Below are 15,917 nucleotides of genomic sequence, written 5' to 3'. Positions count from 1 at the left end.
TATAATGTGGATTAACAGCCTGTCCAGAAATCCACTACCAGCACTTGGCATCCTCTTCCAGATTTTGAGTAATGTATAAACCATTTTACCCACAAATATGGGTATCTATATATATAAAAGCCTAAGCAACCAAACAACCGAACGACCAGTCGCTATAACACGCACTGACCACCAGGGAACAGACACTCAACGCAGGAGCTGCCCCCTGGTGGTCAGTGCGCTCCCACAGTGGGAGCTCTGCTCAGCTGACCAATGGGTGCCAGACACAGGGCTCACGGGTGGCTGCCGCAGAGTGGCAGCAAGCCTACAGAGCAATGGTGGTGGCAGGCGTATCGGGGCCCAGATGAGCAGGAGCGGCAGGCGGCACTGGACTGCCGGTTTCAGCCCGATCCCCCGCAGGCTACGCTGAGGGACCCCGCCGGTGCACTGTTCAGGAGCCGGCACCTGTCATTTCACCCCACAGGAAACCTTCCAGCTTAAGCACATGGGGCAGGACTCCCATTTCCAAAAACGCGTAGCATTTTATTTACAGCCGCCCACTGCGTGGCTAGTCCCCGGCCCTGCCAGGGAGGGTTATTTGCAGGGTCCTGCCTGACAGGGGTCAGCACAGCAGCAGCGCTCTCTGGGGCATGGCTGAGAGCCAACCTCATTCAGTGCTGACCTTCGGACCATGTCTGGAGTCTTGGGAGCACGGCCCACCTGTCCTGTTCGCTCATTCGACACAGCGCAGACCGCAGACCGGGAAGAGTGGTGGAGACAGCGCTGTCCTCCGGGGCTGGGCCTGGCCACGTCATTTCTTGCTCTCCCGTTTCCACTTCTTTTTCATGCCTGGCTCCTGGCACCCAGGCACCTTTGCTCTGGCCCCTGCCTGAGGCTGCCGTCGCCTCTTGCGCACTCCCCTCCTGCCACGGCCCCCGGGCTGTTCCTGGGGCGCAGCGGGGTCAGCCCCTGGGCCCTGATGCCGCCTCTTCCTCTCTGATCTGGAACTCAGGTCTGCACAGGGGTCCTCCTGCTCACCTTTCCCTAAAACAGCAAGGCCACACAATGAGGGGCGGGAAGGCCTGGGCGACTTCACTGCAACGCTGACCGAAGGTGCCAGCCCAGGGCAGCAGAGGACACAGCACCTGGCACAGAATTACCGACAGCCTCAGGAGCAGGCACGCACCAGCAGCCGGGCCCGCACCAGTGTGGACACGCTGGTTACTGATACCAGAGAGGCAGCCTCAGAAAGAACGGTGAGCACAGGATCAAGGCACAGACATGACGGGTGGGCGGGCCCAGGCTCAGTGCACTGGGGCTGGAGGTGATGCTGGTCAGAAGGGACAGGCTCGGAAGCAGGGCCGGGAGCCGGGACTCAGCCTGGTGCACCAGAGCCGTGAGATGGCATTTGGGGGCCGCTGGAATAGGTGCTCAAGTGGGCCCTGTGCCTGCCTCAAGGCCAGATGTGAAACGGTATGAACGGCGGGGCCTTGGCCAGAGCAGTGGTGAATCGAGAGACCCTTCAAAGGGCACAGCCCATTTCGCTGCAACAGGCAGCCCCATGCCTGGTGGTCTGCAGTGGGCGCAGGGCCTGGGTGACAGCAGCAGAGTCGTCCTTAGTGAGGCTGTCGCATTCTCACCACAACTGTGTGGACAGCTGAGGAGGGGGGAGGGAGGAGGGAGAGGAAGGAAAGCCTCTAGAATCAAGGAGAGCGGTGAGGCGAACTGGTCTCGGGAGGACACTGAGGATGAGGAGTGGATGGGTCAGAACCCACAGATGCACACAGATCCAAGATGAAAAGGATCAGGAAGCAGCAGCACAGACTGAAACTGCAGACAAGGAGAGCAGGGAAGATGGCAAGTGGCCCGGAAGCCAGACCGGCCGAGTCCCGGTTGCACAGGGCAGTCTGCTGCTGCAGGGCATCTGGTCCAGGGCACTCACGGTGCTGGGGCAGCCAGGGCAGGCAGGAGGGGTCACACCTGGAGGCCAGCCCCCCGGAGACAGTGACAGGTGTGTTCCCATTACAAGTGGGTAAGCCCCTCCACCGTCAGCGGGCACTAGTCCTACCTGTCTTGTCCTGCAGCTGGGATTTGGGCGAACGCTTCTTCGCCTTCCTCCCCTTCCTCCCTTCCTGCCGTCCCCTGTAGGCTTCTTCTGGGATGTCCTCCTCCGGGAAGAGGCCTGAGGACCAAGGCAGACAGAGGTCAGGGGCTGAGGGCAGGCCTGTCCGTTTGTGAGTTCTCTGCTCCCTATGACCCAGCAAGCAGCCCCTCCCCGAGCTTGTGCCAGGAGGCCCTGCTCCACGCCCACCACAGCTCAGCCGGCCCGAAACCCTGGTCGGCACAATGGGGAAGGGCCTGTTCTCGGGGCATGTAGGGTGCCAGGCCACTTCTTTAAAGCGCTGGTGCTGGGAGGGGCTCAGGGGAGTTTCCTGGGCAACGATGCTGCTCCACAGCTGGAAGAAAGGCCTGCACCAAAGCCCACAGGTGCACAGTACTCATGCCTTTCGCTGCATGTAAATGTCACCTAAGAAACACTGGACTTTAATTCACAACGGGCATGAAGTGTTTGAGGGGGAGGGAGGGAGGGCTCAATGGGCAGATTCGTGATAGGACAAGGACAGTGAAATGACGATGAGAGTCGAGGTGGTGGCTATGCAGGCCTTCACGATAAAATCCTTTAAACTCTCCTATATGTGTAAACATTTTTGTAATGAAATGTTGGCGGGGAAAATGCTCCATCTCCAATCATAAACCTTCCAGAAAACTGTCTGCAGAAAAAACCGTACCAGTTCCATCAGCCACACACCAGGACGTGGAGAGGTCTGCTGCAGACCAGCAGCCTTAGCATGCTGGGAACTTACTAGAAATGCAGGTTCCTGGGCCCCACGCTGCCCCAGGCCCAGCACTGAACTAAGACGAGCTGCAGGACCCCAGCCCCCGTCTCTGGAGACTATTCATGCTGCGAGGGTGAACCTACAGGGTCCAACGCTCTCCTGAGAGAAGGGGACAGATGCCTTCTCCCTGGGGCTCACCTTCAGCGAGGTCCTGCAACCTGCAAGAACAAGAGACAGTCACTGCGCATGGCTGTGGATCCCGGAGGAGGAAGGAGGCGGTTCGGTGAAGGCAGCCCCACAACCTCCAGCCTCCTGTGCGGGCAGCATGGTGGCCCTCGATGAGGCCCCTCGCCACCTGAACTCTGAAGTGGAGGAATGCTCCCTGCACCCCACCCCCGCCGCCGTCCCCCTAGCTGAGGACACCCGAGAGGGAAGGGGCAACCCAGGGCAGTGGGAAGAGCAGGCCGGCCACCTTCAGAGAAACACTCACTTTCGGATCACTTTGTAGAGACGCTTCCTGTTCTGAGAAGGGGTGCTCTGGTGACTGGCCATTTCAAACAGCCTGTTCGCAACAGCCTCGTAGTCAAACTGTTTCATAAGGAGACACATGGAGACAGAGTCAGTGCCAGGTGCTGCCAGAACGTGAGCAAGCAGAGAAGCACCTGCTCTCCCCTCAGCAAAGGTGACTGTACAGCTCACTCCAGGACAGTGCCTCCCCCAAAAGAAATGGGGGGGGGGGCTCTCTGTAAATTTAAATCTTCTGTTAGCCACAGGGAAACAAGTAAAATTAATTTTGATCAATTTCTTTAAAATCAGGTATCTAAAATCTGGCTAATTTCCGAAGTAATCAATATTGAAAAGTTGTAAGTATCCCACATTCCCAATTTGCCTGAAATCACAGGTCCTCACTGGCCCCAGGAGGCGGTGGGCAGTCCTGGGGCTGGGCGGCTGACAACGGTGAAGCCTCTGAACCCCGTCTCCAGGTGCCCAGCCCCCAACCCGTTTTCAAGGACTCGTGCTCTGGCAGACACAGGGTCCCCCAAGTCTCAGCCAACGGCTGCCCTCCCTGTTCCTGGCGCCTCCTACCCTCCAGCTCTGCCAGCTCCGAGTCAGCTTTAAAGCCGAGGAGAGAGGCTGAGCTCAGCCCACCAGCCCACGACACCCACCTGAAGGACGGCGCCAGTGCTGTCCTCATCGTCCTCGCCCTGCTCCTCACCCAGGCCCAGGGCAGCCCCACAGGAGCCTAGAATGAAAGAGCTGCATCAACTCAAACAATGGGAACCAGCCCTCTCTGCCAGGGCGCAGAGTGCACAGGTGTGGCTGTGGGAGCCCACAGCACGAGAAGTGGGGGACCCCAACAGCCTCACACTGAGGGAAGTGGGGCCACCACAGGCCTGGAAACAAGGGAGACGCTCCAGAGGACGTGGAGGCCTGACAGGTCCTTGAGGAGGGAAATTCAGAGGGAATTACGAGTGGCGTCTTAGGTACATGGGGTGCCAGAGTCCTGGAGGCCAGGGAGAAGGGCAGCTAGTCCAGCCACAGGGCGGGCCTATGGAGACGATCTTTCAGACCATTTGGGGCTTTCACGTCACTGCCTACAGAGAAAAGCTCTGGACCACAGGCGGCCGTGAGGGCAGGTGTGTGTGGCAGATGAGGACAGAGAGGCTGCAAGCAGGCACAGGTGGGCACGGGCAGGCCTGTCAGGAGACTCCTGGGTCTGCCTGGGCCAGGGCCACTCAGGTGCTTAGAGTGAGAAAGGGAGGGACAGGTGAGACGTAGGAGGGACAGGTGAGACGCAGGATGGCCAGAGAACATGCTGGGGGCGGAGAGGGGAGTGCTGACTAACAAGAAAGCCAAGGAGCAGGCCAGCAAGGGCATTAAGAGTCGGAGGAGGGAGACGTTAACCCTTAATTTTTGGTCAAATGGCCTTCCACAAGGGCACCAGGGCCCGTCCATGGGGAAGGACAGTCTCTTCAGGGAGTGGTGCCAGAACGTTGGCCATCGCAAGCGAAAGAGAAGCTGGGTCTTCCCTACCACCACATACAAAAATTAGCTAAAATCGACCCATGACTTACATATAAACCTGAACTAATAAAACTCCTAGGGAAAAAAAAAACAGGACAAAAGCTTCACAACATTGGATGTGGCATTGAGTTACACAAAAGGCACAGGTAACAAGAGAAAATAAAGACAAAATGGACTTGATGAAAATTTTTAAATGTTGTGCATCAAAAGAGACTATCGATAGAGTAAAAACAACTCAGAATGGCAGCAGCTATCTCCAAATCATACATGTGGAAAGGGTTAGTATCCAGAACAGAAAGAGGACTCCTAAAATTCAACAAAACAACCCAGTGAAGAATGCACAAAGGACCTGAACAGACTCTTCTCCAAAGACATACAAATGGCCAACTAGGACATAAAAGGATGCTCAACATCACTAATCATTAGGGAAATGCAACTCAAAACCACCAGACACCACCTCACACCCATGAGGACGGCTATCAAAAACCCCAGAAAATGACAAGTGTTGGCGAGGATGTGGGATATGTGAACCCGTGTGCAATGTTGGTGGGAATGTAAAATGGTGCAGCAACTGTGGAAAAAGTACAGTGGTTTCTCAAAAAATTAAAAATATAGCCGAAACCAGTTTGGCTCAGTGGATAGAGCGTCGGTCTGTGGACTGAAAGGTCCCAGGTTCAATTCCGGTCAAGGGCATGTACATTGGTTGCGGGCACATCCCCGGTAGGGGGTGTACAAGAGGCAGCCAGTCGATGTTTCTCTCTCATCGATGTTTCTAGCTCTCTGTCCCTCTCCTTTCCTCTCTGTAAAAAGTCAATAAAATATATTTTTTTAAAAAAATTAAAAATATAATTACCGCCTTCACCGGTTTGGCTCCCTGGATAGAGCATCAGCCTGCAGACTCAAGGGTCCCAGGTTTGATTCCGGTCAAGGGCATGTACCTTGGTTGCGGGCACATCCCCAGTAGGGGGTGTGCAGGGGGCATCTGATTGATGTTTCTCTCTCATCGATGTTCCTAACTCCCTATCCCTCTCCCTTCCTCTCTGTAAAAAATCAATAAAATATACTAAAAAACAAAACAAAACCAAGTGTCCATCCACAGGTGACTGGATAAGCAACATGTGGTCCATGCACACAATGGAACACTATTCGCCCTTAAAAAGGAGCAAATCCTGACACAGGCTTCCACATCGATGGTCAATAGAGCTTCCTGTCCTGGTGGAGTCAACATCCCGTGGGAAAGATGGGACAGGAACAATGCACAAGTGATTTGTGTAACGAGGAGTGGGTTATGCCAGGAAGTGAGGCAGGGCGAGGGCTGGGAGGCTTCGCTTCAAGCAGGGCGGTCAGGGGAGGGCCCCTGGAGTGACAGAGGGTGGAGACAGGAGGGAGAGAGAGGGCCGGGGGAGTCAGGATGGCGCACATGGAGCGAGGGCCAGGAGAGTGAGTGACAGGAAGGCACACAACTGCTCAGGAAGGCACACCAGGACACAGTGACATGGTGCTTGTTTTTAAAGGACACGTTGGCCATCGGGCCAAGAACAGACTTTGGGGGCAAAGGCAGAAACGAGGAGAGCAGACAGGCCCAGGGCAGGTGGCGGAGAAGGGGCGGACCCGTCGTACTGAGCACACTGTAAGCCTCACCTCCGGGTGGCTTCTCAAACAGCTTCTTGGACGGCACGCCCTGTTCCTGCCCATCATCCTCTGACATCTCCCCCTCCTCCTCCTCCTCCTCCTCCTCCATTTCATTCATTAGGTCTTCAATGGCGAGCGGGGCCTGTTCCACAATCGTTTCAAAGATGCCTCGATTGATGTTATGTAAAACCAGGGAGCTGAATGGGAGGCAGGCACGAAGGCAGGCGTTAGGCAGGACCCGCAGGAAAAGACCTGCTGCCTCCTGTGACCATGTCTCCCACACCGCCGGCCAACGGCCCCTCTGGTGAATTTGTCAGGTGGACACAACTCGTACCCTCTTCCCAACAGGGAACAGCACCTTCCCAAAGAGAGCCCCCTGAAGTACTCAGTGCAAAAGAAGAGCCAACAGGAGGGAGCCCCTGCCACTTACTCCTTAGTCTGGGCAGCGATTCTGCAGAAGGGATCGATGAACTTGAGGTTCTGGTCTGCCGTCAGCTGCAGGGGAAGTTAAGCGGGAGCTGCCTCAGGCCCTCATTCACCAACACCAGGGAGGAGCTCAGCTGCCAACCTGCCCAGCCCACCGCCCCCGCCCCCTCACCTCGCTGGCGCCCACTTTGGCCAGCTCCTCCAGGAAGATCTCGATGAAGTGACTCTTCACCCCGTTGGGGGCCTGGCTATCGGGGAGCAGGATCTCGGTCGTCAGCAGCTCCAACAGCTGCTCAATCTGTCTGAAGAAAGAAACGAGCACATATAGCAGCAGCTGACAGGCACCAGGGCCTGCTGTTCTCTACCTTTATCACGCAGACACCGGCCCTCCAGCACGCCAACCTGCGGCCGCACACGGTCCTCCAGGACAAAGGACCCTGGCAATTACCGATTCACGGGACCTTCCCAGCACCAGAACACACGGCCTGACTCAAGCTCAGCTACAAAGTGCAAGATGTGTGAGCACTCACAGGCCCTCCCTGTCCCGCGTGCAGGGAGAAGCTCGGGGCGATGGGAGGCTAGCACCACCTGCTGTCCGCACCCCTCCCTGCGTCCTCGCTGGGAACTGCTCAGGAAGGCACACCAGGACACAGCAAATGCAAGGAAGGAGATGGAGGTCACATACGGGGATGAGCTTGCTCCCAGGTGCTGCTTCACCGAGTACATGGCCCGTGATGGTCACACCAGACCGCTGCCTGGCACGCTGGTTTCAGTGACCACAGAGGCCTGGGCTCCCAGGTCGGAGAGCTCGGAGACCAACCTTCAGGGTCTACCTGCATCTGAACTCCGGGGCACCTGATGACACACAGACCTCTACACCTGAGCTGGAAAGTGGGCGTCCTTTAAGGGGCTGCCCGGATGTCGGGGTGGGTGGCAACAGGAGGGATTCAGCATTAGGGAAGGAAAAGTGGGAAAAAGGAGTCGAGGCCAGAGCAGGTGCAAGAGCCCTCCTCCCAGGGCTGCTGATCACGCTAACGAACCCTTACCAAAAAAACAAACTGGCCACAGATGCTGCGTCAGGACAGAGAAGGGTAGAAGAAGGCACACCAGCACTGGTCCCTCAGGCAAAGGGAGGCCAAGTGCTCCAACATGATCCCTGCACTGAACCACTAGCAACAATGAGGACAAAACTACCTCCATAATCACAAACCAATAGGAAGTTAACTGAAGTACAACCGTCCCTTTAACACTGAATTCCGCTTCAGTCACTAGCTACTCCTGGGGAATCCACAGCCCAAGGTCCTGACATGAGTGAGACCCCAGGTCTCAAGTCCTCATGGGGACTTAGGGATGACACCACTCAAACCAAAGGACTCCTACCCCAACGTAAAGTCACCCACAAGGCCTCTGAACAAAAAGAAAATCAGCTAACTACAGTCCAACTCCTACTGATCTTTTTTTACATGGGAAAAAGTGGGCAGGGCCAAGGTTTTGCTAACGTTGTTTTCCAAAGGTAAAAAGTCCTCGTATACCGGGGGCTGTAAGCTGAAGTCTCTGGTTCAGTAGCTATTCTAACATCTGGGGACTGGTTTTAGTATCCACATACTTGAAATTAACTCCTTTAATGTACACTTTTAAGTTATAAGTCAATTCAAAATACACTGTTTCTAAGCCCCTTTCCTCCTGTCTTCCCCACCCCTGCCCTAAAATTGTGCCGGATGTTTTGGGTGCATCCTCAGTAAAATAAAAAGCAGTCTGCAAATGTCATGTCTGAATGATACCACGTTCGTAGCATGTGCACAAAGCAATGCAACATCTTAAAAAGTGTCTGTTGGAGTTAAAATTGCTTTTTAATGTCTTATAAATTCTGAGTTCTTTACACTAAACATGTATGACTCTCGAAATTAGAAAACAATTATAAAGAAACCAAATTTTAAATTAATTTAAAAAATTTTTAATGTGAACATTCAGAAACCCACTTTGTGTGGTGGATCTGTCTGCCCCCACCCTCACCCCCGTGGTTAGAAACCTGTACCCCGTCAGCTGGACGCACAGCTCCAGGCCAGGCGGCAGGACCCGCCCCTGCCTGGTCCCAGGAGGGGCTGGGAAGAGCAGAGCCCCAACAGAGCAGCTCTGCTGGTGCCAGCAGGAACGGAGGCCCCTTGCAGGTTAGAGGACACAGATTACCCCACCACAAGCGCTACTGGCAAAGTGAGAAGTCTGGGCAAATGAAATACTTCTAGAACCGGGAGCAATGATCATTGATAAAAGAGCTAAACACGAACACACAGTATTTTTTATGTGAGAACTCAATTCTAATTCACAACTTACCATCAAGGTTGAAAACAAACATTTACACGAACACAAGCTAACTATAATTTTTAAAACACCTTCATTGTAAGTGCCATCGGTCACTCTTTAATGTTACCGCTGACATCTGCTTTACAACAAATAACTGAAAGAGAACCCGTGAACCCAATACCCCGACAGAAACCCGGACCGGCCGCGAGAAGCAGCCTCAGGACGCGCTGTGAGTACTGACCTTTCCTCCCAGGCCCGCATTTTCAGGGCCTTCAGGGACTCCTTCAGGACCATCCGCATGAGCTGTGGCACAAAAGGAGGCCCCGTTAGTGGCAGCGCAACCCAGACTTGCCCAGATAGCCCCTCTGCCCCGGGGTCGTCTGCGAGGCCCAAACACACAGCAGGCCCCGGAGTTGTAGGTGGACAGAACACCAAGCCCTCAGAACCCAGGGCTGAGATGCCCCAACTTTCCAAGCGCACCAGGAAGTCAGGCTCATAGAGGGTACCTGGGTAGCAACTGAGGTACCATGAGCAACAGCTGAGGTGGATGGGCCCCGTTTCAGGAGTAAGAACGGGAATGAAGCACAGGTCCCCAGAGGCGGCAGAGGCCCTCAGGGTCCGACAACTGAGAACATCTTCCTTCCTTTCTGATCTCCATGCAGTAAACTCTCCCCTGAAACCTCATCATTTAAGTCAAGCCCCAACCCCTGCCCTCGAACCGCCCCTCCCCCCATCCCAATACATTGCTCACAGCATTTCTGGCCCAGTTCTCCTGCCTTCCGCATACAGACCCAACATCCCGCAGAGGGACCAGTCGTGGTCAGAGGTGAGAGGACAGTACAGAGCACTCCCAGCTGCCAGGACGCCTGTCCCCAGGACAGTGGAGACCTGTCCTACATCATTCCCTACCTGCAGTGCCATCAAAAGGGGGCTGTGCTGCCAGACGTGCTCACAAGGGGCGACCTGGGAAATGGGCCTCAAAAAGCAACCGAATCCATCCTACCTAAGCGCCTGCGCCTCAGGCCACGTGTGCTGACTCACAGAGCTCCTCCGCCGCACAAACCTGATTCTGTAAAAGTGCAAAGCCTGGCCCGGCCCTGCTCCTCTGCCCGTTGCCTTCGTGTCCATCCCTTTCCCTCCTCAGCTCTCTGCCTGGCCCACCATGGTCCCCTTTAACATCTGCCAGGCGGTGTGCACGTCACCCTGGGCCAAGGCTGAGCCGACCTGAGTGACAGAATCACACACAAACTGCTGCCCTCAGGGGACGCGTCCTCAGTGAGGCTCGGCCACTGCCTGCTCAGTGCCCACTGGGTCACCCGCTCTGACAGCAACACTGTCCCTTCACCTGGGGACTGTCCCAAGTCCCAGTGAACACCACTGTAGTGACAACACCATAGTTTTTAACAGGATGGGGGTGGGAGCCGTTTCTAAAGGCAAATCAGTAACATAAATTCACAGGAGGGGGGAGGGGATCCTGCACACAACTGTATCGCTGCCCCCGCCGGGAAGAAGCCAACTTCAGTGCTGGCACCCAGGCATCCCAAGGGCCTCCACTGAGGCACGAGCTCCACAGCTCCTCCTGGCATCCACGGCTTCCCAACTCTCCAGGAGGGCAACTGTCACCCTTCTCCTCTGAACTGAAAGTCTGTACGGTGTTTCAAGGACTGAACTCTGTGCCTACTTGCCAACCTTCAGAGACGGGTCAAGTACTGCACAATCCTAGGCATGTGCACCCCGAACAAGACCTAGGCTCCCTGTACGACCACCAGGCTTATGGGTCAGTGATCAGGGTGGCCGCACTGACCAGAAGCCTTTAGCTCTGCCCTGTTGGGGTGTGAGGCTCAAAGGCCAGACCACTATGCTGCACCCCCAGCCCTCCCTCCCCAACTCTCGGGGTGCTCAGACCTGCTCCCCCCTGCCACTCTGGCACTGCAGGGGACCTGGCCGAGGGGCGCAGGCTGCTTCCTCACCATGTAGAACTTGTCCAGGCGCAGTCTGTCTATGCCCGTCCACTCGCGGTTCATGGTCTGCCAGAAGGTTTGAAGGAACAGGTGCTCTGGGGAGGAAAACAGGCCACAAGAGAATCATGGAGGAATACAGAAGCCACTTTGGGAAGTAAAGGGACAGAATAGGAAGAAACCTGGTCAGGGCGTTGTGTGCCACCAACCTCTGCCATTCTCAGTCTGAGTCTGCTGAGCTGAGAATCTGGCTTAGAAATGGAGCTATGAGGAACCTCAGAAAGAAAAGCAGAGCTCACCTACAACTCTGAGCGGCAGCCACACTCTCTGAAGAATAGGCGCAAAGAGCATGCGAAGCCACCAGCCAGAAAGGAGACTGCTCAGGCCACTTCCTCCCCGGGCCCTCGGCCTCCCTGTGGCTGGGCTGAGGCTCCCTGACACCCGTGCCGCACCTCGCCACTTGCCCCACTAGGGGTACTAACCAATCAAACACAAAACCCTGCTGATAATGGCTATGCCAGGGTACTAGAGGGGAGCTATGCCCTTCAGACGCCTGTGCTGAAGCTCTAACCCCCATACCTAGAAATAGGACTTTATTTGAATACTAGAGGCCCGATGCACGAAATTCGTGCAAGAGTAGGCCTTCCTTCCCCTGGCTGCCAGCACCAGCTTCCCTCCGGCAGCCGGCAGGCACCTGGGACCCAGGCTTCCCTTGCAGCCCCGGCTGGACGTCCGGTCTAATTAGCATATTATGCTTTTATTATTATAGATATGGTCTTTAAAGAGGTAGTTAAGATAAAATAAGGTCACTTATTTTGGCCCTCATCCAATCAGACTGCTGTCCTTATAAGATGCGATCAGGACACAGACATGTGAGGACACAGGGAGAAGACAGCATCTACATGCCAAAGAAAGAGGCCTCAGGAGAAACCAGCCCTGCCCACACCCTGACATAAGGACACAAAGGGGCATCTCTTATCCCCCCTTACAGGCTTCTCCAACAGCAAAGGGTTGATCAGATGGTTCAGCAATGGACGGGCCTGCGTTCACTGACTCATTCCAGTGTCACTAGGTGAACACTCTATACTCTGCCTTTTGCTGAGCAGACTCTTGTGCAGGTTCTTATGGGGTAAAAAATACAGAAGGTAGATATTCTCCTGCACTGATGACTCCAATGCCAAGTTGAGAAAGTAGTTTCTGTGATTTCTGTGCACGTCCCCCTCCCCCAGCAAATTCTGATCCTTTGCCTATTTAAGTCTGAATTAAAGCCACTAGCAATGGTCCTCGTGCCTATGCCAGTGACGCTTCCCGGCCCAGGCCACCCTTAGGGCAGCAGAGGGAGGCAAAATGCAGGTGCCTCGGCACCCCCCTCAGAATTCCACGCAAGGACAGCAGGGTCTGGACATCAGGACTCTAAAGACTCCCAAGTGACCCCATGGGCAAGCGGCAGTGTTGACAACTGCTGACAGTGGTCAGAAGAGAAAAAGCTCACTGAGGATCTTCACAACGATCGGATGAGATTCAGTCCAGCAGCTTGGTAATACCACACTAGCTTGCCACTTCAATTTTAAAATGTAGGGTTTTAGCCCTTTAGACTTTTGAGCTGAGTGTATTTTAGGTAAATGAGTTTATACGAGTTGCAGTGTTTCACACAGAAGCACCAGCAGACACCAGCTACAACGGGGACTTCTCTCTTGCTCTAGATCTTAGAACGCAGGCTTGTGTGTGTGGTAGCTACTGACTCAGTGGTTCTGGCCTTCCCAAGGGGTAAGGATACTCACGTGCCTCTGTGGTTTGAAAAGCATGGACAAGCTGGGAAATGGTCCTTCCTAGTTCCTCCTGTGCAGGAAACAGTAAAATAATCTCCTTCAGCCCTGAAGAAATGCAGTCTCACAACAAGCAACACACTCAAATGCCACCCGTCATGAGACAGGCATCACTGGCTGCTTCAGCCCAGTGTGCGTGAGGCCTGCAAGCTACATGCCTGCTGTGAAGGGCTTCACTCTACAGCCGGGGCCAGCAGAACCTGGCAACAGGGCAGTAACTGCCCGCATGATCCGGCTGAGCCCTGAGCAACAGAGGTTGGCCATCAAAGGAGAGAATAGGAGAAGGCGGGCCAGAGCAGGGACCCGCAGGACATGCAGCCACCTGACCGGCAGAGAGAGGCAGCCAACCAGACCCCTGTAACTTTCTCACTGCCTGCCTGTGTCACTGGCCAAGCAGCACTCGGTGCACTTTCTAAATGGAAAATTCCAGAGCCTTCCCTGAGACTCTAGTTTAGTAGGCATGGAATACAGTGCAGGATTCTGCACTTTAAATCCTGCCCCACCATCCAAGGGATCTTGAAGAAGAGTAAACAATTCATATCCTAATAAACACTGTTTTACAAAGGCTAGCATTTTAGGGCAATGAAACTACTCTATAAGGTACCACAGTGATGAATACATGTCATTATACATTTGTCCAAACCCACAGACCATACACCAGGGTGAACCCTCAGGTAAATTATGGACTGTGGATAACGATGATGTGTCAAGTGTTATAACAAATGGACCATCTGGTGGACGATGTTACAACAAAGGCAGCTGTGCATGTGAGGGGGTGGCAGGAGATAATGGGAAATTTCTGTATCTTCCTTTCAATTTGTCTGTAAATTAAAACTGCTCTAAAAAATAGTTTTCTTTTTAAAAACAAGTTAAAAAAGCTTCAGGAGAAATTTGTGTCTCAGAGACCTTAGACCCTCTCCCTTGGTTTCCATCATTTAGGGCTCAGTCTGTGATCTCTCACAAACACCAGACAGATAACCCAGGCTTCACCCGTGTGCTGGTGATCACCTGTGTGGCTATGGTGCTCAACTCAACACGTACAAGACCCTCTCTAAACGAAGGCCCCCACCTTCCTGCCATAAATAAATAAATAAATAAATAAATAAAGCCCAAAGGAAAAAATAAAGAAGCTCTAAACTTCGCCCAGAGTCAACCACACACCCATCTGGCCTCCTACTGACACTGCTGCTCCAGCTTCTTCCGCCTTCCCATACACTCACCTGGAGGAGCGGCTTGTCCTGCATCCACATGCAATAGAACAGTCCTTTCCACACCTTCAGCAGCTCGTCATGAGTGAAACCACCTGCACCAAAACGGCAATACTCAGACTACGTGGACCCCAGCCTTTTAGTACCAGGAACGAAGGTACCTTCCCTCTCCTCTCAAGACATCCTCCTAACTCGGAATCCCCTGGGCCCGGGCCCGCAGGGACTCCCCCAGGCAACTGCCATTTCATTCCTTTAATAAAAACTGAGAATCTCCAAGTATCAGACACCGTACATTTTTGGAGATTCAAAACTGAGTGAATCACTATTCCCTGAGTTGGATGGTAGCTGGCTACCCAGGTGAATTCTAGGGGGATAATTCATCCAGCGTTACACTTGGGGTTTGTGCACTTGTCTGCACATTTCAAATTTCAAAAGAAAAGGTCACGTCAGCAGGCTAGTACGGGACGAAGACACATAAAATGACTCAAAGTATTTACTGAGTTCCTGTGTCTGGCACTGTGTTCACTGAGCCGTGGTTCTCAGACCCGAGCACTAGTGTTAGAATCACTCGGGGGCTTCGTAACACACGGATCGCTGACCCTGCGGCCAGTTTCTGATTCAGCAAGGCTGGGATGCGACCAAGAAATTGCATTTCCAACAAACGTCCCGGTGACGCTGAAGGTGCCGATGGGGTACCACACTTTGAGAACCAGTTACAACAGAGACCAGTTAACAAGCAAGTTCTCTGCTCTGGCGGAGCATACGCTACAGTGAAACTCAAATGACAACCCAATAGTTACACAAGGAGCATTAAAGTGACAAGTGACAAATGCCGCGGGACGGGGCCGGGGAAAATACCCCCGTAGGCGCGCCGGACCACGTGGTTCGGAGGCCACCCAGCCGGGACCGCCGCCGCCCCCGCCCCGCCCGGCTGCGCCGCGCCCTCACCCGGGAGGCCCAGTCCCCGAGGCGGCCCCGCTGGCCGCGCGCCAACCTGCAGCCCGCTGAGTCCTGGCGACGATGTACTTCCGGAGCTTCCTCACCGCCCGGTCCCGGGTCACCTGCTCGTTCCCTGCCAGGCGCTGGGCCAGCTGGATCTCAGGGGGGAGCTGCGGAACCATGGCGATCGCACTGAGAGCTCCAGGTACCAGCCACCGCGCCGCCGCGCTTCGCCTGGTCGCGCGGTGTGACGTCACAAGACCGCGCCGGCCTGGCCCGGGCGCGCTCTCCGACTACAGGCGCCTAGGAGGGCCTCTCCCCGGCCGCACGCCATCGCCCCGTAGTGGCCGGACACCGCAATGACAGCACTAGACAGTTGTCATTAAAAGGTCACTAAGCGTGTGCCCGCCTTTTAGGGGGGCGGTAGTTTAACCGGGTTGATGACAGAAGGTGCTTTAGCAAAGAATGCCAGCGAGCACAGAGAGAAGGGATGGTAGAATTGGAGAAAAATCTGTGCAGCCCCCAGTGAATCTTTGGTTCAGGGCGAAAGTCATCAGAAAATGGCACAAGGGCTAAGGGGGTCTCAGCTTTCAGTCTCAGCTTTCAGTCACCCCTCCCACGGAGCAGCAGCACCTGTGGGCAGTCACTGCTGACCCTCATCCAGCCTTCCGGGCTGCACCCATGAACGCTATGAAGGGGGAGGTGTAAGTTCTCCTCACCCCAATGGCTGGGTCTCCATTGCCCTCTGCTCAACATAATCAACATGCGAAAGGGGCCCATTTTGGA

At 54.6% G+C, this 15,917-nt stretch overlaps 1 protein-coding gene across 1 annotated transcript; it reads right to left on the bottom strand.

Moving 5' to 3' along the window:
* Positions 1–501: 501 nt before the first annotated feature.
* RRP1 (ribosomal RNA processing 1) lies at positions 502–15,360 on the bottom strand. Its single transcript, XM_028151814.2, has 13 exons — positions 15,187–15,360; positions 14,205–14,287; positions 12,940–12,997; positions 11,171–11,256; positions 9,442–9,503; positions 7,072–7,201; positions 6,904–6,968; positions 6,483–6,670; positions 3,983–4,059; positions 3,307–3,404; positions 3,015–3,034; positions 2,048–2,161; positions 502–1,023 (listed from the first exon to the last, which is right to left on the bottom strand). Exons 1-13 carry the CDS (start codon positions 15,311–15,313, stop codon positions 791–793), a joined length of 1,341 nt encoding a protein of 446 aa, XP_028007615.2. The 5' UTR covers positions 15,314–15,360; the 3' UTR covers positions 502–790.
* Positions 15,361–15,917: the final 557 nt, after the last annotated feature.

This window comes from Eptesicus fuscus, chromosome 3 (assembly GCF_027574615.1).
Source record: "Eptesicus fuscus isolate TK198812 chromosome 3, DD_ASM_mEF_20220401, whole genome shotgun sequence".
Lineage (NCBI taxonomy): Eukaryota > Metazoa > Chordata > Mammalia > Chiroptera > Vespertilionidae > Eptesicus > Eptesicus fuscus.
The sequence above is the reverse complement of the archived record's forward strand: the minus strand, read 5'-3'. Positions and strand labels throughout refer to the sequence as shown.

Bases quoted from the DNA above. Each gene is read 5' to 3' on its own strand.
- RRP1 (XM_028151814.2), bottom strand. From the start codon at position 15,313: ATGGTTCCGCAGCTCCCCCCTGAGATCCAGCTGGCCCAGCGCCTGGCA. The intron at 4,060-6,482 runs GTGAGGCTTACA...CTTTCATTCTAG, and splicing joins GTTTGAGAAGCCACCCGGAG to GCTCCTGTGGGGCTGCCCTG. The intron at 3,035-3,306 runs GTGAGTGTTTCT...TTGTTCTTGCAG, and splicing joins CTCTACAAAGTGATCCGAAA to GTTGCAGGACCTCGCTGAAG.